At 42.3% G+C, this 25,957-nt stretch overlaps 1 protein-coding gene and 1 non-coding gene across 2 annotated transcripts; both read right to left on the bottom strand.

The window, feature by feature from the left end:
- Positions 1–7,277: 7,277 nt before the first annotated feature.
- On the bottom strand, positions 7,278–7,363 carry LOC122120010. The gene has a single exon (XR_006149632.1). It is a non-coding gene; the product is annotated as a small nucleolar RNA SNORD35 (small nucleolar RNA).
- A 3,157-nt stretch (positions 7,364–10,520) lies between these two features.
- Positions 10,521–24,124, bottom strand: LOC122119612 (vomeronasal type-2 receptor 116-like). Its single transcript, XM_042693620.1, has 8 exons — positions 24,014–24,124; positions 23,710–23,876; positions 23,254–23,319; positions 18,153–18,441; positions 16,963–17,772; positions 14,532–14,759; positions 13,418–13,541; positions 10,521–11,440 (listed from the first exon to the last, which is right to left on the bottom strand). Exons 1-8 carry the CDS (start codon positions 24,122–24,124, stop codon positions 10,521–10,523), a joined length of 2,715 nt encoding a protein of 904 aa, XP_042549554.1.
- Between the last annotated feature and the right edge of the window lie 1,833 nt (positions 24,125–25,957).

Below are 25,957 nucleotides of genomic sequence, written 5' to 3'. Positions count from 1 at the left end.
AAGTTCCTTGAATGAACTATGATATGGTCTATTTTGGAGAAAGTTCCATGAGCTGCTGAGAAGAATGTGTACTGTGTTGTTTTAGGGTGAAATACTCGGTAGATGTCAGTTAATTCCGCTTGAAGTATGGCCTCACTTAATTCGGTAGCTTCTTTGCCAATCCTCTGGTTGGTAGACCTGTCCTTTGGTGAGAGTGGCGTGTTAAAGTCTCCTAGTATTATCGTATTGGGATCTATTTTATTCTGTAAGTTTGAGAGCATTTGTTTAACATATCTGGGTGCACCGATATTTGGGGCATATAAGTTGATGATGGTTATATCCTCCTCTTGGATTGTTCCCTTTATTAATATGTAATGTCCGTCCTTGTCTTTCTGTACTGATTTTAATGAAAAGTTTATTTTGTCAGATATCAGGATAGCTACACCTGCTTTCTTATTGGGGGAATTTGATTGGTAGATCCTTTTCCACCCCTTCACTCTGAGTTTGTTTGTATGTTTGGCTGAGAGGTGGGTCTCCTGAAGGCAACAGATGGATGGGTCTTGTTTTCTGATCCAGTCCTCAGTTCGTTTTCTTTTAATTGGCGAATTCAGCCCATTTATATTAAGAGAAAGTATAGAGAGATGCATTGTTGTCCCTGCCATTCCGTTTTCCTAAGTTTTTCTTCTTTCCTTTCCTCCTGTGCTTGCTCAGTTAGACTTTGAGTAATGCCTGTTTGGGGCAGGTCCCAGTTCCTGGTTGCTTTCTTCAGGTTGTGTCCCCCCTCTTAGAATTCTTTGTAATGCTGGCTTAATGTTTATGTATTCATTTAGTTTTTCTTTGCTATTAAAAGTTTTCAGTTCTCCATCGAATGTGAATGCTAGCTTTGCCGGGTATATCAGTCTGGGTTGGCAGTTATTGGCTCTCAGGGCTCGTATGGTGCTTTCCCAGGCTTTTCTTGCATTCATTGTTTGTGTGGAGAGATCTGCAGTGATTCTAATTTTTTTCCCGTTGTAGTATAGCTCCTTCTTCATTTTTGCTGCATGCAGGATTGTTTCCTTATTATTCAGATCCATCATTGTTACTATTATGTGCCTAGAAGTGTTTCTCCTGGGATCTTGCTTGTTGGGTGTTCGATAAGCTTTTGTGATGTAGTTAAGATGGTCGTTTTTGAGGTGGGGAAAATTTTCATTGACTATCTTGTTAAATAGGTGTTGCATTCCCTTGCTCTGGAATTCCTCACCTTCGTCCACTCCGATTATGCGAAGGTTAAATTTTTTAGCATTATCTGCTTGCTCTTGAATTTCCCTTTGGTTTAATTTGAGTGATTTTTCCATATCTGTCACTTTTTGGTCCAGTTGGTGTATTCTGTCTTCTGTATCTGACACTCTACCTTCCATTTCATTCACTCTGTTGACCGTGGCTTCTATTGTGGTTTGCATGATGGAAATGGATCCCTTTATGGATTCAATGTTGGTTCTCAGAGTACTGATCTCACCTCTCAATGAGGTGATATCAGTATGCATTACCTCTAATTTGGCGTTTATCTCACTTCTTACTGAGGTTTGTGCAGCTTCTATTTTTGCATCCAATTTTTGTTTGATATCCTGTATATCTTTTGATAGTTCATCCTTGTGCTCTTTCAATTTCTGATCCATTTCTCGCTTTATTTCTTGAGTCATTGCCTCCAGCAACCCTTGGATGTAGTTTTTGTCTTCCATTCCTGCTTTGCTCCCACTGGGGCTCTCCCCTGCGTGGCTGCTGGCTTTTGAGGTGAGCTTGCTGTCCTGGGTAGTGGTAAACCTTGTGATTTTTCTCTGTGATTTTCGCATGGGGGTTCAGGAGACTGCTCTTCAATCTTGTTTTGGTGTGTCTGTCTTTGCTTGGTTGCTGATTCTCTATTGGTAGAGAGAGTCTGTGTCTGATCTGGATTCTGTTGGGAGCCTATTTCCAGCTGCTATTCACTTAGGATTCTCAGCTCTCTGCTGTAGCAATTCCCGCCTTTGGAAGGGTTGAGCAGCCTAGACTGCTTGTGTTTGCTCCTGCGGGTGCTCTTGGGAAGATCAGATGCTCTGGATGCACTCTCCCAAATACTGGAGTCTGCTATGGGCTCCTGATGTGTTTTTGTTTGTTTTGGGCTGGTTGTGGGCTTGAACTCTAGGTTTGGGTGCTGTCCCTCAGCTCTTCAGCTCAGGGCTGGCACCCTACCATTTGAGCCACAGCCCCACTTCTGACCCTTTTTGCTTTGTTCAGGCGCCGGTCCCCTGGCCTGGTTCCGGCCCCAGCCTGGAGCGCGCTCGTTAGGCCTGTGCTAATGTGTATACCACCTTGGTTATGCAGCCTGGAGGACACAGTTCAAATTTCTTCTACTGTTGGTAGTCTTGACCCAGGGGCACTGTTCCTGGCTTGAGCATTTAAGCTCCCTTCCCGGGGCGCTCTTGCTCTGGCCTGGCCAGCAGAGTGTGCTCCACCGGCTGGTGGGGCTCTCGAACAGTTCCCAGTTTTAGTGGGTCCTGTGGTCCGGGTGTTGGGGTAGGGAGTCTAGGTCAGGGTCTGGGGATTCCCTCCAGCTCTGGTCTCCCTTGATGGATTCCCTGTCCCCTGATGGGTACTCACCCTGTAGGTCGTCAGTTGTTGTTGCAGTCCGTCAGTTGTTGTTGCAGTCCGAGTTCAGTTGGGGTGGTTGCGGGCTGGGTTGGGCGGCCCCCCGCCGGGTCGTTGCGATCGCGACAGGTCCCTTTGTGGCGCTGCTGGTGCCGGGCGGCTTTGGCGGGATGGAGCCTCTCCGCTCCGGTGGAGAGTGATGGGTGGGGTGGGATCCTCCTGGAGACTCCCGGCTGGTAGGTTTCTCTGTTCCTGGCGATCCGCTGTTCTGCACTCCGGTACCTGGTGATCTGCAAGCAGCCCCCTGTGTCTCTGTGGCTCCGGCAGCCCCTGCCGGGCCGGCTGGCCGGCGGCTTGGCGCACTGCCGCGCGGCCAGTAAAGGTTGGGGGAGGGGTCTTCGCTCTTCTCTGTTCTGAAATTCTTCTTTTCCTCTCTTTCTTTTTTTGTTATTTTCCACCTCTGGTTTTTCTCTGAGTGTTCGTCTTTTTGTTGTTGTCGGTCTCTTGGGGAGATTAAAGGTTGGAACTCGAACTCTCTTTTTGGTTGGAGAGAGCTGTGGCGTTTCCCTACTGCCCCGTCGCCATCTTGAGAACTCTCGCCATTGATTTTTTGAGGGCTAATTTTATACCCTTCTACTTTGCCAAAGTTTTGAATCAGCTTCAGTAATTTGGGAGTGGAGTCCAGGGAATTCTTTAAATACAAAATCATGTCATCTGCAAAGAGGGAAAGTTTTACTTCATCTTTCCCTATTTGGATTCCTTTTATGTTTGCATCTTGTCTTATTGTTGTACCTAGGCATTCTAATACTAAAATGAAGAGAAGTGGAGAGAGTGGACATTCTTATCTCATTCCTGAGCTAAGAGAAAATGGATTTAGTTTTCCACCATTAAGTATAATGCTGGCTGTAAGTTTGTCATGTACAGACTTTATTGTATTGTGGAGGACTGTTCCCAGGATTCCTAATTTTTCCAGAATCTTCATCATAAAGTGGTGTTGGATCTTCTCAAATGCCTTTTCTGCACCTATTGAGATAATCATGTGGTTCTTATCCTTGCTCTTGTTGATGTGATGAATTATATTAATCAGCTTTGTATCCCTGAATGAATCCTGTTTGATCGTGGTGTACGATTTTTTGGATGAATTGTTGAAGTCTATTCGTCAAAATTTTTTTGAATGTGTTTGGTAGTGAACTTTCTCTTTAAATTTCATTGAAGAGTTGGAGGAGTATTGGTGTGAACTTTGCTTTGAAGGCCTTGTAGAATTCCTCTCTAAATCCATCTGGTCCTGGTCTTTTCTTAAATGGGAGGTCTCTTATTGCTGTTTCTATTTCAATGCTTGATATGGGCCTTTTAGAATGGTTTAATTCGTTTTGGTTTAGTTTTGGCATGTCGATATTTGCTAGGAAAAGGACCATTTCTGCTAAGTTCTCAAACTTATTAGCATAAAATTTTGAGAAGTATTCCATTATAAGGTTCTTAATCTTGTGTTTTTCTGTGGTGGTTTCCATTCTCATGCCCAAGTTTATTTATTTGGGTGTGTTCTCTTCTTTTTCTGATAAGATTTGCTAAGGATTTGTCAATTTTGTTAATTTTTTCAAAGAACCAACCCTTTGTTGTGTTGATTCTTTCTATGGTTTTAAAATTCTAATTCGTTGAATTCTGATTTAATTTTAATTATTTCTTTCTGTCTACTGGATTGGGGTTTATCTTGCTGCTCTTTTCCAAGGAGGTTTAGGTGTCTTTTGAAATTGTCAGTTTCAGATCTCTTCAATTTGTTGATGTAGGAACTCAGAGGTATAAACTTGCCTCTGAGTACTGCCTTTCTTGTGTCCCAGAGGAGCTGTTAATTTGTGTATTCATTATTTTTGAATATCATGAACTTTTGTATTTCCTTTCTAATCACTTCCATGACACACTCATAATTCAACAGTGTGTTGTACAGCTTCCTTGTGTTACTGTTGAGTTTTTATTTTATTCCCTTGTGGTCTGAGAGAATGCAAGGTATAACTTCAATGTTTCTGAATTTGGACAAGTTTGCTTTGTGATCTAAAATGTGGTCTATTTTGGAAAATGTTCCATGTGCTGCTGAGAAAAATGTGTATTCTGATGCTGCTGGGTGAAATATTTGGTAGATGTCTGTTAAATCTAGTTGATCTTTGCAGCTGTTTAGAGACAAGAGAAACTGGAAAAACAAAAATGTCAATTTAAAAAGTGAAAGTTAAAAATTATCTAAGTGAAATTGTGAGAAGAAAGGGATAGAATGAGAGGAGTGGAGGGATAGAAAGGAGACACGAAAAAGTAAACAATAAAAATTCTTATAAAATTATATAGGTTAAAAGAGATAATACTGCTATTAAAGAATTTAAGGTTAAGAAGTATTGAATTGAGTAATAAATTTCTGGATTAAATATGTACACAATGGGGGATAAGGTCTAGTAATTGACGATAGGTATATATCTGAGGATGACCAGAAGAGCAATTAAGTCACGGAAAAAAGAAAGAGAAAAAAAAAGAAAATATGAAGAAAAAAAAGGACCAAAATGTCAAAAGAGATTTAAAAAAGCACAGACACACATACATATATACCTAAAATTAAAATTATAAGAGGGAAAAAAGATATTAAAAATATTGTTTATTTTTTAAAAATTAAAAATTTAATATAAGGTTCAAGAAAGAGTTCCTGCTTTTTTTTGGGGGGGCTGGGTAATGAGAAGATTCTGTATCTCCCCTGTGTCTGCAACCAGTCTCTTGGTGGAATCTCTGGTCTGCTTGTGGTGTTTTTTGTTCCTGTGGCTTGATTGGTTTCTTAGGTCAGTTTGTTTGAGCAGACAGAAAAATACTCTACTTTACCCTGGATTGTGTGATCCTCCTCTCAGCCTAGTTCAGTGGGAGAGAGATCTGCCTTGAGTATCACAAAAGAGGGAGGTGTCTGTTTCCTCTATTTTGGAGATGCTGTGTTGAGCCTAGGTTCTGGGTAGGGTTGAAGCCTTTGAGCAAACAGTAGCTTTTCCCTGAGTGGAAAACTCACAGAGAAACTCACTGAGCCCAGCCTGGAGCCATTCTCATGGTTTATATTTACTGAGTTTCAATTGCTTGTCTAGGCTGCTGTAGGGAGGAGCATCCCCTGGCTCTGTTTACTCAGTGAAGAAAGTCACTCCTCTGGCGGTGGAGCGACTGCTGCCTGGGCTGGGTGATTTTCCCCTGGGTGGAGCTGAGCCTGGCAGGTCAGGTCAGTGTTCTGGGACCTGCTAATGGCTCCAATTGTTTCCTTCCAAGGCCTGTGTTGAAGCTAGCTGCTCAGCCAGGCCTTTGTCATTATCAAAGATGGAGAACTCCGGTGGGGTGGGGGAGCGGTGGCCTTCCCTCCTCTGTTCCCTGAGAAACGAGCAACAATAAGAAAAAATGAATTGAGCAATAGCTGGGAGCTGGTGGCTCAAAAACGTAATCCTAGCTACTCAGGAGGCTGAAATATGAGGATGGTTGAAAGCCAGCTTGTGCAAAAATTCTGTGAGATCCTTGTCTGCAATAAACCACTCAGAAAAACTGAGAATGGTGCTGTGGCTCAAGTGGTAAGTGCCTGCCTTGAGCTGAAGAACAGAGGGACCGAGCCTAGGCTCAGATTTTAAGCACTGTGACCAGCAAAAAAAAAAAAAAAGAATTGAGTAACATAAATTAGGTTTTACATTGAAGTAAATATCTAACCAAAGCCAGGAAAACTTAAATTAGGTGCTATTTTTTTCTTTGTCCTTTAAAGGAAACCACAATGGGAAAAATATGTATGCAAATTAAATTGCACATTATGCACATTATGTATCTGAAAGATGTCTATGAGAAAATAGAAAATCTGAACACACACTCCACAATTGTTTTATCAAAGGAATCCTGTGGGTAAAAGGAAGGCAAATATGAGTTTGGATGGGTTAGTTTTGACAAGAAGTTGCAAAATAGGAGAAGAAAAATAAGAAAACTGTAAAACACAAGCCAATATTCTTACCATTGTATGTTCGCACAGCCAGTTAGAGAATTTCTACCTCCTATCTCTTTGGCTGGTGGAAGATACCAGTGCATTGCCAAGAGGCTTCCGGATCACAGTATCCCAGTCTAGTTGTTTCATGAGCCATTCACCACCTGTTAGAGCAGTAGTCTGGCTTCTGCATCTGGGAGCTTCCTGATCCACCCTTACCAGGCCAACCAACCTAGGGCACAAGCCTCACCGCGTGCATCAAGCGGTCCCCAGATATGACAAGCAGCATGTCTGAGCTGCCCAGCTCCTGAGCATGGTTTGGCACCTCTAGGGGAAGATGAGGCTCAGGGTCCTGCTCTAGAAGGGGAAGAATACTCTCAGCATGCCCTGGGGCATGGGGCAGTGAGCATCATAGGAAGGAGACCTGGGCTTTGAGCATGAGGGATTGCATGTGGTTTTGGATTACCGCAGGGCCTTGCCCGTGTCTGGGCGCAGATTCCGCAACAAGAACACGGGGCAGGTCCTGAGCAACAAGCTCAGGGGGCACGGGTGGGATCCATAGTCTATTCCTGCTATTCTGCCCCCTCTCTGGGCTGAGGTGTCTCACCTGCCACGTGTGAGCTTCTCTTTTCTTTTGCTCTCAGAGTTTGGGATGATTTTCATTTAATGATTGTGTGGCTTTAATATATTGGCTATTCGGTCTGTCTGTCTGTCTGTCTTCACCTTTTCTTTTCTCCGTGTATTTGTTGAGCCTTTGCCATCATTGGCACTGCTCACTGTGGCATCCACAGACCCTCGTGAGTAATGACACCACTTGCTTTTTCTTTAAAAAATTTAAATACAGGATTCACGTTTCTTGGAGTTGGGTGGCAAAAGTAAAGGGAATTAAATAGGAATTTATGTTTTCAATATGAAAAACATCTCTCTCTCTCTCTCTCTCTCTCTCTCTCTCTCTCTCTCTCTCTGTGTGTGTGTGTGTGTGTGTGTGTGTGTATCAGCCTTGGAAGTCAGGGCTCCAAGCTCCCTCTCTTGGCATTGTGATACACATGTGGCATTTTAGCATTTAACAAATACCCCAAGTAACATATTTTTACTTGTAAGGTAGAGATGAAGTCACATAGACTTTTCTGTCCAGGCTAATTTAGAACTGTAATCCTCACATCCAAGCCTTCTAAGAGAGCCACTGGTTTCTGGCTCGCAAAAAATTATGTTTCTAGTATAGAAATTCAAAATGAATTTAATAATAGATTTCCACAAGAATGTGAAAATTTCATAAACAAGGCTTTAGTCCATATTTTAAGAGTAATACTTTTTCTTTATTGACATTATGTAATTAGATAAATTTCACACTATTGTGGCATAATGATACTTAGCTAAAGTCACTAACACATTTAAATCTTCACAATGCATCTTCTCATCGTCTTGATCTTGATCTACAAAGCTTATGAACTCTACAGACTTTAACAATAAAACTGTTTCCTCCAAATTGGGTGATATGTTCATTTCTTTCCTTTTGCTCAGTATCAGCTGTTTCCTCTTTCTCTCTCATTCCCACCCTCCAATCATCACTGTTGAGTTGCTTAGTTCACTTTCATCAATGACCAGTGCAACTGATGGGCCCTCTGCTGTATTTTTTTCACCCATTTTCCTCCACTTCTTTGCCCTCCTCCTGGCTTCCCTCAGATGTGCATGCCTATGCAGCATATATGGTGTCAAGGGCATAGAGTGATTTAGAATTTATATGAAAAGTAAGAAGAGGTCCTTTATTTCTTGGGTCTTGTTTACTTTGTCATATCTCAATGTAAAACATGTTTATGACATGTAATTTAGTCCAATCAAATGGAGATTGAACATCACTGGATCTTAAAAAAATAAGCAGAAAATAAAGCAATGGAAGAAAGGGCATACTATCTTTTGCCAGCATAGCTAACGAGATCTACTCCAAAAATCGAGTGTGGCTATTCATCTCTTTTCTCTTCTTCCATTTCTGTTTGGAAGTCCTTAGAGATTTGGTCCAATAAGATGCACAAGTTTGCTAATTGTGAGCTCTGGAGATTGATTTTCCTAATGTCAATGATGAGTCCATGCTTTCCCACATTCACTTGAGCATCTCCTGGACAGCTGCAGTCCTCTGGAACAGAGGCTGGCACTAGCCCGCTCCTGGTCTGTCAGTTCTGAGGATGCAGGCTGAGCTTTCTCTATGCACCAGACTTGAAGAGATCCTTGGTTCTTTACCCCTTGGTTATATCTAAAGACAGAAGCATCTCTACCCAGTAAGTACTGATGTATTTGATACATGAAGAGTCTTGGAAATACCACCTCTTACTCAAAAATATCAACATAATGGTTTTGGGTAGCCAGATGGTAGGACAGCGCAGTAAAAATTATTTCACCACTTGTATGAATGCTTCAGTTCCCTATGTTTTATACTTTCTTATAGTTATGTTTTGTTACCAGAATGGGTAACCAAAATTTTTTTTCTTTCTACCTATACAGTACTGGTTCTGATCCTGTTAAGTTCTTCCAAAAATTACAATATCTGTATTATTCTAAATTCTTTCTGAGTACTGCAGAGAGACTATCACAATCCTATTGAAGGACTGGACCTCAGTTATCAAAACAGAATCAATGGCAGGGTGCTGGTGCCTCATGCCTGTGATCCTAGCTACTCAGGATGCTGAGATCTGAGGATTGCAGTTCAAAGCCATCCCAGGCAGGGAATTCCAAGAAACTCTTTTCTCCAATGGACCACTGAAAACCAGAAGTGGCAATCATTAAATGAGCACCTATACAGAACAGTGAGCACTCTCTTCTTTGAGTCATTGTAAGTGGGATAATCTGTTTGGATTCCAGACATTTCTGTCTCTGTGCAGATGCTTTTCTGTTTTCCATCCATGGCCCAGCAGAATTAGAGACAGCACTATATGTATCTCTGTCATGCATGTGTGGCTGACATCACTCCACTGAGCCACAGCTACAGCCTTGAATAACATCAAGATCTCTGGAGACATGTGCTTGTTTGTCCATTGGACTCCTTCTGGCTGTACAATGTGGTGGTGGCCTGACAATATTCCTACTTCAAGCTCCTCAACACTTTGATTTCTTAGGGACTCTTCTGAATCATTCTTGTTCTCATAGAATTGTAAAGATCATTGAGAGTTTTGAAGTCTGAGCCTATCTGATGTTTTTGTCCTCTCTTGGGGAGCTTTTTCTCTTCTTATAAATGATTCCTTTTCTCCATGCATTAATATTGAGGATTCTTAGGGACTGGGATGACAAGGCTCTGCTTGGCCAATTGTGTACTCAGTATTTTTGGATTTCAATAAGAAATAATATCCAATAAGCAAACGATTGCTGCAGCTGCTCATTTGGACAACTGTAGTTATGTTGGTGCACTCGCATTTCTTCCCTAAAAAATACATTCATAGATTCCTCTTGGAAACTACAATAGATTAACATCGTGCTCTAAAATTCTTAAAGAAAGAAAAGAAAGAATGAGAGATTTTCCAGTAAAATAAACGCAGTAATGTAGCAAAATAGAAAATATGTGAACAGAAATATTCAGCTAGGTCAGAGAATGGACTTGAGTTACCATAATGAAAGCATGGAAATGTTCAACAACATAACTTCCTTTACTAGTAACTTCCTATACTTATATAGTGATATTCAAGCAGTGATATAGTATAGGTAGGAAGAATAATTGATACAGGAAAGAGAAAAGAATAAGCACAGTAGACAATGTACTCATTAGGAAGTATGATAGTATAAAGGACAGATTACACTGAAGGAGTCATAAAATATCCAAGTTAGAATGCAAATTTTGGAGGTCTTGTTGGGCATGTGCTATGTCTCTAACATAACCAGAGGAATGAATTAGAGTAACTTGTTTGTTCAAAGAAGTCCTCACAGTAAACTAAGATGTGATACAGATTGCTCTCAGAGCCTCTAAATATTCTAGGCAACATCTATGTTTATCTTAATGTTTGTATCTTCCAGAACCTGATCTCTCCCTGAACCTGGAGAAAGAACTTCTCTCAGGTCTTATCAGGATGATGTAGCACTTGGGGGCAAAGATGCAGCCTAGGAGACCTACACTGGAGGCCAAAATGGAGAACACCTCCACGGCTACCATGGCCTTCCCCTTGGTGCTGTGGTAGACAGGCAGGAAGGTGAGCCACACACTGCAGAACACCAGCATGCTGAAGGTCAGGAACTTGGCCTCATTGAAGGTGTCAGGCAGGTTTCTGGCCAGAAAAGCCACAGTGAAGCTGGCCAGGGCCAGAGAGCCAAGGTATCCCAGGACACAGTAGAAGGCAGTGAGAGAGCCCATGTTGCACAGGATGATGATGTAGCCATGTTCAGATTGTGCATCTTTGTCCACAAAGGGAGGAGAGATTCGCAGCCAGAGGCCACAGAGGGTCACCTGGATGAGAGTGCAGATGGGGATGAGGAGGTTAGGAACCCAGAACAGCAGCCACTGCCTCGTGCTACTCCCTGGAGCAGTGAGCGTGAAGGCCAGAACCACAGTGATGGTCTTGGCCAGGACCGTGGAGACAGCCACAGTGAAGACCACTGCGAATGTGGTGTGCTGCAGGATGCAGGTGGCTGTGTGGGGACGGCCAAGGAAGAGCAAGGAGCAGAGGAAGCAGCAGATGAGGGAGATGAGCAGGATGTAGCTGAGGGCCCAGTTATTGGCCTTGACAATAGGGGTGTCTTGGTGCTTGATAAACACCCCAAGAACTGCAGCTGTGAGTGCAGAGCAGCAAAGAGCTGTGCAAGCCAGAGCCATACCCAAGGGGTCTTCATAAGCCAGGAAGCCCTCAGTTTTCCTCAGGCAGTGATTCCTCTGGATGTTGGCAAACTGATGATCTGCACACCTGACACACTGCTCCATGTCTGGTGAGGTGTGAGAATCACTATTAGTTTGTGTTTAGTATTTGTCTTTCCTCTCAACCCCCTTCATTCAAGTAGCTATCACATTTCCCCTGATTCACCAGTTGACCAGTAGTGAGTTCAATACCAACAGAGTAACTCTATATCAAAATGCTTTCACATCAAATCTCTTTCTCACATTTCTTCTTCTTTCCCTCTTCCCTTTCCGTTTTTATGTTTATGTTTTCTTTCTTTCCTCCTTCCTTCCTTCCTTCTCTTTCCTTCCTTCCTTCCTTTCCTCTTTCCCTCCCTCCCTCCTTCCTTCTCTAGCTCCTTTCTTCCTTCCATCTGTCTGTCTTTCCTCCAGTGCTTGAACTCTTGCCATGGGATGTTTTTCAGAGTATTCATGCTCAAAACTACCACTCTACCACTTGCGCCACAGCTCCAATTACAGCTTTTTGGGTGCTTAATGGTGATAAAGAATCTTACTGAGTTTCCTGTACATCATTACATGGAAGTTCCATCCTCAAATCTCAACTGCTTAAATCGCTTGGATTACAGGTGTAATATATGATTACCAGCATTATGTTCTGCATTCTTGACAGGTCATAGCACTCTGGCTCTCTGCTACTCATTCAAGACATAATGGAGAATAGAGACTCAGCCCAACCAATTCACTTTGTGCAAGAGGGTCTAATCCAAACCTCAATCTCCTCAATCTCACAAACTTCTTGAGCATTTGATCTGTGTCAAGAACAGTGCTCCTCCACTGATATGATAAGGTCTGGGAAAGATCAGCTGGAGGAGGGAGAAGAGAAATGAAATGGAGATGATAAACTATTTCTGAATCTTTTATATTTGAAGAGTTGCTAGCAGCCTAGTGCCAGTGTCAGGCATGGAGTGACCATAACAAAGCCCATTGTATTATTAGTGCATGCTAAATAGTAAATAACATTTAATTAGAAATGAGCAGCAATAGGCACTCAGAAATGAAAGGCTGTGTTAGGTCCACAATTCCATGATGATTTGCATATCATTTCAAAGATCAACAACTGGTCCTTGATATTTCCTTTTTTTCTGTTTAGCTCTTATTTTCTCCATTTCTCCCTTGTTTATTAAATATATGTTTTATTGTTAAGATACTGTACAAAGTGGTTACAGTTACATGATTAAGGTAATGAGTATTTTCCTATGGAGCATTGTTCCCCCTTTTTTTGTTTTTTTTTTTTAATGTTTTTTATTGTAAAAATACTGTACAGAGTAGTTACATTTACATGAGTAAGGTAAAGTGTACATTTCCCTTCTAGGATTTTGCCTCCTGCTTTGTTTTTGCCTAACCATCCCTTCTTTGTCCACATCCCCAAGTACTCCCCCAACAATGCCAAAGTTGTAAATTCGTTTTCAATATAGTGTCTTGTACATCTCCTGGCTCAAATGGGGCAACTGTATCCCTATTTAAGCAGTTTGTTTTTTCCTTGCCCTCCCCAAATTAGGAAAATGTATATACAAGATGCAGGGCACCAAATCCAATACATTGAAAACAGGGGTTATACCATGGGGGTGGAACATACCAAAGAAAGAAAAAAATCACATGGTCATTATAAACGCCCCAATCTTGGCGTTCATTTCACTTAACATCAACTTATATGGTCATAGTACCTAGCTTTTGACCTTTTCTGCTTGTCCTAGACAAACAGTAGGTATTACAAATAATGAAAACCATGGGTAAACATTTTCTTTAAATATAAAAAATGCGATTGAGGAGAGGGGAACATGGGTATTCTCAAGATGAAGTCTGTAATAGATTAGAAAATACAGTCAGAGATGTATGGAGGGCCAGTGGGTGTTTCTTCTAAGGAGAAGTATGGTTAACGTTGCCCTGGAACTCTGCGTGAAGGTGCATGTGTGTTCCTGCCATGTTACTGTAGATCACTCCACTGGCTTGCATGGACTGAAGGTTAGGAAGGAGAGATGGGGAATTTCTCTAACTAACAGACTCACCTGTCACATTAGAAATCTCATTCTCTGGGCAAGGAGTGCAATCAAAGCAACAGGTAGCATTTCCCTCCAGAGAGGCTTTCCTGAATCCAGGGCCACAGCTCTCACTGCACACAGACTGAGGAGTCTGAGAATATTCATATGAAAGTTAGTGACATTTTATCCTTTCAATTGACATCTGAGAAACTCCAGTGATTTAGGGGAAATGATAATAAAAACACATAATCTTTATATGCACACAGCAAATGAATTTACTGAACCTTCTTACAGTTTCATCTGACATGAGCTGAAGAATATGTGGGGCCTCAACACCCAGCACTCATACTATCGGGAAGTCATGGAGCCTTGAAGTGTTGGATGTTAACTCTATGAAATTAGGAAATGGGAGTTAATCCTGCATCCTATTCTTGAATTATGTGATCTGTTTACAGATGAATAAGAGCATGAGAGGAAAATCACTCAGGGAAATTTCAAACCCACACTCTAAAGCATGGCTGATTGCTGTAGAGGTGCTACTGTACCCAGGGACATTCACATCTCCCTTGGCTTCCTAGCTGTCAGGAAGTGGGTGAATTTTACTGGCAGATGCTCCTTTCATTACATCCTGTCTCACTAGACTAAGAAGCAACAATCTATCCAACCATGGTCTGAAATCTCCAGGCAGAAGCAAAGCAAGCCCTTCTGCCTTCTCATTTGATTCCCTCAGATATTTTGTCACAGTGCTGAAATGATGATTCACAGGTGTCATTTAATTTTATGATATTCACTGTGCAAACATAGAACAACATATTGGTCATGATATGTTCCCCTGTTCCTTCCATGTATCTGTTAGTAAGAAACTTCCAGAAACACAAAGTTTTGAAATGTAAACCACTGAGCCATAGTTTCATTGAACTAACTTTAAAAAAGGATAAGCTTATTGCTCATTTATACATAGATCATGCCATTATGGTTAGAAACGACTGACCCTGGGGGAGAACTAAGGAGGTGGTGACAATGCCTAGAAGCATTGTGATCATAACCTGACTTAGGGAATTGTAAGGTCTTTCTACAGCTACTTCCTAAAAGCAATACATTTTTTTAAAAAGAGAGAGTAACAAAAGTAGAAATGACCCACCTTGGTAATTCCTATGGGCCACTCTATCAGATTTTCAAACAAAACCAGTTGTTGACTATGTGGCCTAGATGGAGAAAACTTGCCAACTTTCACCTTTTGTCCCAGACCTTCTGGAAAATTCCAAAAGCTCTTAATGTCATACTCTGCCTCCAATTTCCTTTCCTCATTCAAAACCACTTGGTCTCCAACAGGATTGGTAAATTGGATCTTCTTCAAAAAGTGATGCAGCTAAAAGGGACACATTATAGTATGGTGAAGTGCTTCCCAGTGTTATCACAAAACCCCAGACAATGGATTACTCTTCATTCCCATCCACTGATTCACACACACCGCAGGATTCCAACCAACTGTATCAAATGCAGGCCCACAGCAGACTAAAATGTTACCAAGTTCTAAAACCTGAGTATCCAGGATGGGTTGCAGAAACTCAATTTCAAGGGAATGAAACTCTAGCCACATCCAACAAAATAATGAATTATCATATGATAGACCCCAACAGACTCTCTAAATTGCATTCCAATCACTTGTTTTGTGATTCTGATAGGAGAATCAGTCTGAAATATAGGTAAATAATAATCTAAGTAGAATCATAGAATATTTGTGACAACTATGAAAGATTACCTTAAGCAAGACCTTGTTCTCTGCGTGTGTGTGTGTGTGTGTGTGTGTGTTTGTGTGTGTGTGTGTGTGTGTGTGTGTGTGTGTGTGTGTGTGTGTGGGTATGCCTGCCCTGTGGTGTGTTCTCACAGTTTAGGCACTCAACTTGGTTTTTTTTTTTTTTTGTTCTTTTCAAAGTAATTATTCTGTCCATTGAGCCACAGCTCCCCGTCTGGCTTCTTGGTGGTTAATTGTAGTCATGAGTGAGTCACAGGTGTGAGCCACTTGTGTCTAGGCAATATTAGGTTTTCAAGAACCAGTCACTCTTAGAGGAGATCTTCACTAGTCATACAATGAAGAAAGTTCTCATATCTAAGATATACTTGGAACTCAAAAATTAAATGCCCCAATAAGAAATTCTCAAAGAAACAACTGCCCAACGAATAAGTGGGCTAAAGCCTTAAAGAGAAACTTCTCTGAAGAGGAAAGAAGGATGGCCAATAGACACATGAAGAAATGCTCAACCTCCCTATCCTTAAAAGAAATGCGAATCAAAACAATATTGTGATATCACCTCACTCCAGTTAGAATGGCTATAATCAAGAACTTTAATAACAACCGATGCTGGAGGGGATGTGGACAGAAGGGAACCTTACTGCATTGTTGGTGGGAGTGTAAACATGTTCAAACACTTTGGAAAGTAGTATGGATGTTCCTCAAAAGACTCCATGTAGAGCTCCCCTATTACCCAGCAATCCCAGTTTTGGGCAATAACCCAAATGTTTACAAACAGGACCACACTAAAGCTACTAGCATGACTATGCTTATTGCAGCATTATTTATTATAGGTAAGATGTGGAACCTACACATATGCCCATAGTAGATAAATAGATCAAGAAAAAGTGTTATATATACAAAATGGAACTCTATGCCTCCATCAGAAAGAATGACATTGCCCAATTTGTTAGGAAATGGAAAGGCTTGGAAAATTTTATATTAAGTAGAGTAAGCCAGACCCAAAGAAAGATAGGTCCCATGGATTCTCTTATTTGCAATATCTAGTATATGTCTGAGTCAAGCAGAAAAGTTCAGATAAGGTGATGTTAGGGAAATGAACCCTAAGCTATGTATTCAAATGTTTTTTTTTCTTTCATGTGATTGTTTCTAACACATTTATAAGTTTATTTCTTTGTTGCTTTGTATGTCCCTCCCCCACAGTATAACCCCTGTATTTGATGTCGGTATAATCTGTTGAGGGGAAGGGGAAAAAGAAATCGTTTAAATAGGGATACAGTTGAACCAATTGCAACAATGGGATGTAGAAGTCGTTATGTCAAAAACGAACTTCACAGCTTTGGTTCGGGAGTGTGGGGGAAGATTGGGTAGGGAGTGCGGGGGGGGGGGGGGAGAATTGGAAGGGATGGGAAGGGGAAACAAAGAAGGAGGCTACAATGCTTGGTAAGAAATGTACTCATTATATTGCCCATGTAATTGTAACCCCTCTGTACAGTATTTTCACAATAAAAAAACTAGTCACCCTTAATCTGTTATTTTAAAAAGGAACAAGGAGAATTTGAATATATCCTATTGAAAAGGGGATGGTTTTTCCCAAACATAGTGAGGATGGGGACAGAAGACACAACACTCCCTTGTCACGGATGCAGCGTTCTTCAAGAACATTGTCTTCACAGCTCTATCATCACTTCATGGAGAGCACAACAGACTCTCTTGTATTTGCCAAAATGGTGCCAGACAACCTAGTTGCATCTGCTATGAAAGCTTATATAGAAGTTCTGCATGCCTAGAGTAGGGCACCCAAAAGCAAAGCCATTACCTGTGAAGAGAGAAATGTCCTGGGTTGCCCATTGTGCACTCTTGGCTCTCCCATGTAATGAAGAAACATCTGGTGGAGGGCATGGGCCACAGCATACACAGCATTGTAGATGTTGTAACTCTCATCTGACATGGTCATGTCAAAAATGTGCCTCAGCAACCAATGCAGTGTGGCATTGTATGAGCAGTGCCCCAAGTCTCTGCAGTCAGACTTAATCAGTAGGCTATAAACAGACTGAATCCATGACCTGGGAAGGGAGTTATTTGCTGAGTTCTTGGAGAAGGTCTCTGTCAGAATAAAATTGGTGAACGCAGCAGTGTTTCTATGATGGTGAGAGAAGATAAGAGGTGCATGGAAAGAGTCAATCAGAAAATGTCTTTTAGCAATAGTCACATCATCATAGGGTGAGTTCAGGACCCAGACTTTGCCTGTAATTAGAAAGTGCCTAAATTTAAGAATAAAGCTTAGTAGAAATTTACTGTCCCCATAAAGGATAATCACATTGGTTGATAAGTCCAGTAGCTGGCGCTGCATTGATAGATCATTTGAGTAATCTGAAAGGACACTGTAAGTGATCATGTTCGCAAAGGCAAAGCAGACTCTACTCTTGCCCATCTCTTCCCTCAATTCTGAGAGGAACCACATTCCATAGTTTTCTTCGGTGATGAATAGTCCCACCCAGTTCCAGCTGAAATGAAGCATCAAGGAGACCATGGCCAGGGCTAGACCTGAGTCCTTGGCAGCCATCTGATAGACAGTACCAAACTTTCCATGGTCACTCAGGAGAGGATCAAAAGCCCCAAAGGTGAACTACAGGGAACAAATGGAAACAACATCAGGAAGAGTGTGGTCATAGGCAAATCTCAGTCCTGATGTGAACGACACAACAAGTGGTAGTATAGTTGTGGGAACAAAAGTTTGCTTATCCCATTTGCAAAGTCATCTCTCATGTTCTGAACTCTTTGTAGACATGTACAGATAAGGCTCAGAGCTTTGGCTCATTCTTTCCTCTCAACACCCCTCCTTTTATTTGAAGTAATGAAAATGTGTATGTCCCACCCACTTCAGGATGCTTCTCCCTGTGAGATTATGCATTTGAAAGGGTTTGTGATACCACCTCCTCTTCAGACTGTTGAGGACAGAGTCACTGTGGATATGGCTTCACATCTGCCCACCCCACCCAGCCTCACCTGTGGAAGATTGTAGAGGTCCAGCAGTGTCCCTATTGGGACAAATGTGCTTGAGGTTCCTGTGAGTGCTGCTATAGCTTTGCTGTCTCTTCTACAGGTGTAATTAGGGATGTTTTTATTCTTCCCAGACAGCCAGGTGAGTGGGTCCTCTAACAGATCAGTACCTGAGTAATGTGCAGTATAGATCTCAAACCCCAGAGTCATGTTGGGTAGCAGATGGGGATTCTTGTTGATCTCCTCCACAGCCAGCACCAGGGTGAGAAGCAATTGGTATTTCTTTAAGTTGATCCTGCACAGAAATCACAAAATTTGGGTAGGTATACAAGTCTTACAAATGATTAACTGCAAATCTCATGACTTTGTTGAATCAAATGTTGATTTCTACACACAGTAATATGTGTAAATCCAACGGGATGGCATTCTAATTTGGAGTCTAAGAAAGCTTCTTAGAATTGGAAGAGTTCCTGAACAGGTCTTGATCAGCATACATGAGATGACTATTCTTCTGAGATTGAAGAGAGAGAGAGAGAGAGAGAGAGAGAGAGAGAGAGAGAGAGAGAGAGAGAGAGAGAGAGAGAGAGTGAGGAATGAGCAAGCTGGCTTTTCCTCTCTGCCCCATATGGATAAGTGAAAAACACTTCTGTCTGCTGTGACATAGGAGGAGGCTCAGCTAACATCCCAAATCATTTAGTCCCTTAAATTAGCTGTGCATATGGAAAAAATCTTAAGAAATACGATTCCAATTGGGAGCAGATGGTCTACCCGAGTTCAACCAGTATGAACAGACAGGCAGGGCCTGCTGTGTTAGGAGTAAATAGGACAGCAGGCTGTTTTGTGTCTGTGCTTGCTTGCCACACATTTGCCAATGGTGCATCCTTCTGCAAAGAAGTGAATCTTGCCTTGTGAGGAAAGTAAAGAAATCACAGAAGTACAAAATTCATTTGTAGTGGTAGAGGCACACTAAGCTGACTCAGAGAATGTCATCATTCATGGGGATTCCCCAGAAGCAGAGCAAGATGATAGCCCAGGAAGCTAGAACATGAAGATTGCCTCACCCAACAAAGAACAGATGAGAGTCAGGGAGTGTGGACTGGAGGATACTTCTCTAGTCAAGCAAACAACAGAAAAGGATGTGTGAGAAAAGGGGGAAGAAGCCATCTCCATGTTCCTCCCCATTACCAGCACTAGTAGCTCATTATGGACAGAAACCCTCTGACATTGCAGGGAGGAAGAGAATTAAAGTTAAATCTGAGCACCATCCCCATACACTGAGACCAGTGATGGGGATGTGCTTATAGTTTCTACTCTTGGGTCCAGACCTTTAGCTTGTGCCTCTGGAACTGGTTAAGGATGGAGAAGGAACACACTGCCACAACCTCACTCCTCTAATCTTGTGAATGACAGGAGGTATGGGATACAACCTCCTAGTGAGCAGGGCAGAAGATTGGGTCAGAGTTTTTCTTAGAACCCTTTATCAGGCATGTCATGGTTGGACCAATAATCCAGAATAAACTAGAGGCACTGTTTGATGCTAGTACCACAGCTTCCATTAGAATATTTCAGGAGGTTTTGGAAGGTCGCTGAGGCAGAACGAAATGCCATTTCCATCACTTTCCACCATGGGTGGAGTAGGCTGACACCTGTATTCTTGCTTAGCCTAGTGAAGCCACTGTGGCTATGTGACTCTGTTATCATCTGGCTCAGTCCAGTCTCATTGCACAGTGAATAATTTCAGGGACCACTGCCCTAGAAGGACAGTGCTCAAGATGGCACCAGGCAGAAACTGAAGGCTCTCTAGGAATCCAGTGTGCATTAGTCTACATCAGCATAAGCTAGATTGTGGCTTAAGTGTATCCACATGACAGTTTGGGCTTTGGGGAGGCTAGATAGCCTGAGTAGATGGTGGTGTTCACCAAGACGGTCCTGTGGCTTGCTTTTTTTTGTTGGTTTTGGGCTTTGAAATCTATGCCTGGGATCTGACCCTAAAATCTTCAGCTTAAGACTAGCTCTCTAGCACTTGAGGCACAGAGCCACTTCTGGCTTTCTTTTGTTTTACTAGAGATAAAAGTCTCACAGACTTTTCTGCCTGGGGTGGCATTGAACCCCGGTCCTCAGATCTCGCTTCCTAAGTAGCTAGAATTCTAGGCATCGGCCACCCATGCTGGCTTGTGGCTTCCTTTACAAAACTTACCATGCTGCTGTAGCATTGCATGGTTTTTCATCCCAATTATAATAGGTAAGACAGGGAAGTAAGATGGTGATATTGTCCCACAGCTTAGTGTGGGCTAGGTAATAGCACTAGAACTGTGCCATGACCATATAGACAGGACAGCCTCTGGCTGACTCTGTAATCACTTCAATATCTGAGAAAGTCATCTACCACCTGACAATCTGAATTCTATATCAGCTATAACTAATTGTGTATGGTTGTGTGCATCTTGGCTCATGAGCACACCTCTACCACATTCAACCTGAGTCAATCTTAGTACTCACCCAGCACTTTATTGGTCTTGATCGCAGTGGACTGAGGATGCTGTACCCATGCAGGATAGACTAAGGAAAATGAGGCCTGGTTAATGCAAGCTCAAAGCTTGTCCATCTACTTCCCTTAATATTAAGAGAATGAAGTCATTTAGGGGAAAATGGAGAAGAATAGGTTAGTAAAAAATGAGGTATGGGAAGCTCACAGCAAACAGAGAGCTATTCATCCATCTACATAACTTTATATTAAGGGACCAAAGTCATTGAGCACAAAAAGAATGTGGATAAATTAAGGAAAAAAATGAGTCCTAGAGAAGGCAACTCAGAAACATGTGATTTAGAAACACAGGGCTACCATCTTTACTTCAAAGAGAGGCAATAGGTTGCATTGCCTCCTGAGAGATGCATTTCTCATCATATGAATTAGCAGTTGTCTTGTAGGGCAAATGCCTTCCCCCTAAAATGCTCCCCCAAAATTTAAGCAACCTCCTACCCCAAATACAGACAACAGCACACCTTCCTTTCATCAAGGATAATCATCTGGAAAGAATGGTCCAAACATACAGAAACTCAGAAAGTTTAACACCAGGAGTGATTAGAGCAAAGATGACAAACCTATGTTTGTGTAACTTTTAAGTCAGACCTCCTGCCTTTACCATCTGAATACCCCTGGCAGCCCAAGAGCTGTGTGTCTCTCCTCAGTTAGAGTGTGTCTTTGCCTTTCTGTTTCCTTTTTGTCTACCTGTTTGTTTGTTTGCTTCCTTACTCAGCAAAGCTCTGCCACATTTTCTTACTGTTGTGACTTGTCTAGAATTTCTTCTTCTGCAATCAAAGTCCAGGATCCCAAGTCCCTACTTTTAGAGGGAAACTTCATTAACCTTCATCTGTTTTGGTGACCCTGCTGTTTGGTATTCCAGGTGTAATAGAGTTCGGGGGCCACAGCTGTGTCTAACGCCTGTTCCAGCACACAAATCTTGCTATTGCAAGGCAGAATCCATGCACAAGGCCATTCCCTGTGGATGAGGCATATGGTCCCCCTGTGCACCCAGGAGAAGGCATATTTGCACCCATGACTCATTGGGGTTCTCATGAGGTTTTTAGAACCAGAGAGTATTTTGTCACCAAAATAGCCTTTGGTTTTCTCTGGTACTGAAGTGGTTTATCACCTCACAGCTGACTTCTCACAGTCCCTGGGCTCCCTCTAATGTTGACATTGTGGAAGTCACTTACAAACTCAGGAACACTGAAGCCTGCCTGGAATTTCTGGAAAGACAGGCACAAAGCCAGACCAGTCAGACTGGTATAATTTGGAGACATTTCAAAAGCCAGATGGTATCACATGCCAATATGAATCAAGAATGTTCCAGAATGATGAGTTCTCCTAGTATTCAATATAATCATTTTAGGGAAATTCTCATAGAGAGAATCTCTACTCTCATGGATGTTTGCTGATGTTATTTTGTGCAATGTAACTGAGGCTTGTCATCTAGAATGTCAGTAATACTAAATATGAATTGGGAACTGTTGGCTCAGGCCTGCAATTATAACTACTAAGGAGACTGATATAGGAGAATCATGTTTTGTAGTCATTTTGTGCAGGAATGCCTGTGACACATTTTATGTGCAAGCAAATCTACGGAAACTGGTGCAGAGCTGTAGGTCAAGTGGTAGAGTGCCAGTCATGATAAAAAAAGCCATCGGACTTGGGATGATGCCTGAGTACCAGAGTCTATCTGAACATGCACACAAACACACACACACACACACACACACACACACACACACACACACACACACACACACAGAGCTCAATTAGAGAATGGACAGAGAAGAGGATAGCTCTGACATCTCACCCTTCCCATGGGGTACGTTTCTATTGCTGGATTTACACATGAGCCCCATCTTTCTCACTCACTTCCTCACCACATTAATTTGGCTTCAATATCTCTCATAAATCTCTCATGGAATAAAGTATTCCTCTCCTGAACAAACCCAATACAGGGTGTTTCCACACAACTTGTCTGAGAAGGTTCATCCATGACTTCCCAAGTTTACAGAGAATTCTATAGATCTGAAAGTAGTGAGCTCACCTGGGACAAATGCATGAATGAAAGTGTGTATAAAATATTTGAAAAAGCCAGGCACCTTTGCTCATGCCTGTCATCCTATCTACTCAGGAGAGTGAGATCTGAGGATCAGGGCTCAAAGCCAGCCAGGGCAGAAGAGTCCATGAGACTCTTATCTCCAATAAACCACTATAAAATTTGAAATTGCACTGTGGTGCCAGCAATCAAGCACTTGTCTTAAGGTGAATAGCAGAGGGATAGCATCCAAGCCTTGAGTTCAAGACCCATTACCGACAATATATATGAAAAAACTTTCAAATCTAGTTTAGGAAGTTATGAGCAGGGAAAAATAAAGAAGCCTGGAAACATGTTGGAGAATAAGGAATGGAAACAGAGTTTCTGGGAATAACATAGGAGAGAGGCCAAGACATGGATAGCAGGACAGAAGCTTACTTACATTAGTTAAGGGGAAAAAATCAAGTATGTCATGCATCTCTTATTACTGATCTGACCAGCAGCTCCCCATTTCCAGAACTTTGCTGACATGAAATTACCTCAGAAGTCGAAACTGCATGTCTATCCTAAGAAACATTGCCCTGAAGGCGGTCCAAACATTGGTCCTGTTTTGAAAAGTATAAAGAACAGAATGGATTGAAGATTCCCTGGCCTTTGCCCTATGGATGGGGACATTGCACTTTAGTGTCTTTGTATGGACTCTTGGTCACCCCAGTGACCCTGAGTAACAGTGATGAGTGGAGGAGTCACAGTGATGGTGGGGTGGTCGGCATATCTCTGGAAAGAGGAGTGGAGTGGAAGATAGACAGAAAACTCTGTACCCTTGGAAGAAAGAAAAATATTCATCGGAAACACCTGAAATGAAGTAGAGCTGTTGTAGTGAGCGCAGTGTAGAAGATGCAGATCACATCCGTGATTGTGTCCAAACTTCCCCCACATCTGATTGTAATACAAAGAAAAATTCAAAATTTAAGAAAATCCAAGAAATCACTTACTGAATGTTCTGTTGCTGCAGGGTAGGGTCATTCCAGCCTTGAACGACCAATTCCCAAGAATAGAGGGGGTAAAACCCAGCAATGACCACATCTCCCCTTCTGCATGCCACAGATTTCTCTGTGCAAATGCGTCTGCCATCTTCAGAGAAAGTGATCAAGAGAGGATGCTGGAGGAGAAGCAGTGTCAGAGCAACAGGGAACATTGCTGCTGATTCGACATGGAGCTGTGATTCTGGATGCAGACTGTGCCTGCAGCGTCAGGTGGTGTCTAAATGGATCTTCAGTTTTTGTGGCTTCTTGTTACCTGGATAGCCTCCACTGTCCTAGAGGAATACAGAGCCCATTCTGCCCTCTGGCTCTGCATCTGGGGCCCAGCTTCTAGGTCAAAACAGAAGTTAGAAAACATGTGTACCATCTTCCTCTCCACACCCTCAGGACCATGATTTCATCCAAGACAGTAGATAATGAAACTCCAGGGATGGATTCCTCTCTTGTTGAGTTGTTCACAAACTTGTGTGAAAGCAAAAAGTTGAAAACAAAAAAAGCACAACCAATCAAGGGTCCCTAGGGATGATGGGAATGGATGACACCAGAGGATGCCATGTGAAGGTCAAATGATCATAGAGCGCCATGGCAAGCAAATGCGCAGTCAGAGTTATTGGAGTACCACCAAAGATGAGGATGGGCAGGCTCACAACCTGGGGAAAAAGAAGACACAGAAGTTTGGTGAAATGACCCATTCAGGTTTTTATACCAACTGCACATGCACAAGAATCCAGAAGAGCTCAATGTATTTACTTACTGCTGCAGGTGTTACCAACAGTGTCCTGGAATTCTACCATTACAGATGAATACTTCAAGGTCAATGCACTTAACCAATTAGACATTTGCACTCTGAACCTTGAACTTCTTCAGTGCTTGCATGTTGTTGACCATCAGACTGCACCTATGAATATATTGGCAGTCCACTGTTAGACAGAGATGTTCTATGATTTATGACTTTTTGGGAACATAGCAGGCCTGCACACTGAGGATCCTGGTAGCTGTGGGTGTATGGATGGGTCTTGCTCTGCTGTGTCCCCATCCTGTCCTGAGTGCTCCGGGAATTCTTGTTCCCACTTAGACAGCTACGTAGTGCCAGCTCTGTCCATGTCTCCCTACCTGTCTTTTCTATTAGTTCCTCATAATAGAAGTGAAACCATGGTCACAGCATAGTGTCCTGCTCTGCACAGAGTTCACCATGGTGGCTGGTTCTGTGAACTGGCTGCATATATTTATGAGGAAGGTCTTGGCAAATGTAAATTGAAAAGTAAGATTGCAAATGCTATTTGGTATTGGTAGTCAGCAAGAAATTGCAAGAGCATCAGTGCTGGGGCCTAGCCTGACTTGAGTTTTTAGGTAGAAATCTTTGTTGCTTCTATACCCAGGATTATCGGTATGAGCCAGCTGTGGCTGGCTCAGAGGACAAACTTTTATCCCATTCTCCTCATCTATTACTCTAACTATTTCTGTTCAGTCTGCCTAAGAGAACAGGCCCTCCCCACTTTCTCTTCACTTGCCTGAAACCAGTAGTCACCTGTCAATCACCTGACTGGGAGTCAGCAAAGGACCCCACAATCTGAGGTCACTTCCTCATCCACGGAGGTCACTTCCTGGACCATCCTGGTCACACCTCTGTAGGACAGTGATAAGTTCCCCAGACTCTGTGGTCACTTCTATATCCGCTGTTGTCCCCTTCTCTCTCTTTTTATTTTCTTCTTTTTCCTTTTCCTTTGTCTTCTCCATGGGTCTCCATCTCCTGACGGTGGCCTGTTTGCCTTTTCTGCCTGAACCATGTATCAGGTTTCCTTGCTGGAGAAGCTAACAATTTCTCCTTCATTGTCATTGGTATCTACTCTAGTACTCTATGCCTTCTTCTCCCTACATTTCAAAAATAAGAGAAAACTTGGGGATCTGTGTTGCCTCTATCTATCTGAGTGCTTTCTTTCTGTATGTCTATTTGTCTGTGTGTATTGTAAATGTGTTGTACAGAGGAGTTACCATTATGTAAGTCTTGTAATGAGTACATTTCTGTTTTTACAACGTTACGCAGTTTTTCCTTCCCTGCCCCACCCACAGGTTGTATGCTTCATTTTTCACATGGTGTCCAGTATATACCACAGCTGCATTTCCCAGGGTGCTTAACTGAACACGATGTTCTTCACTTCCTCCCATATTCCTGACTCAAACATTTAATTGCATGCCCAAG

This window comes from Dipodomys spectabilis, unplaced genomic scaffold (assembly GCF_019054845.1).
Source record: "Dipodomys spectabilis isolate Male_0828 unplaced genomic scaffold, ASM1905484v1 ptg000173l, whole genome shotgun sequence".
Lineage (NCBI taxonomy): Eukaryota > Metazoa > Chordata > Mammalia > Rodentia > Heteromyidae > Dipodomys > Dipodomys spectabilis.
Note: the sequence above shows the minus strand (reverse complement) of the source record. Positions and strands in the feature narration are given on the sequence as shown.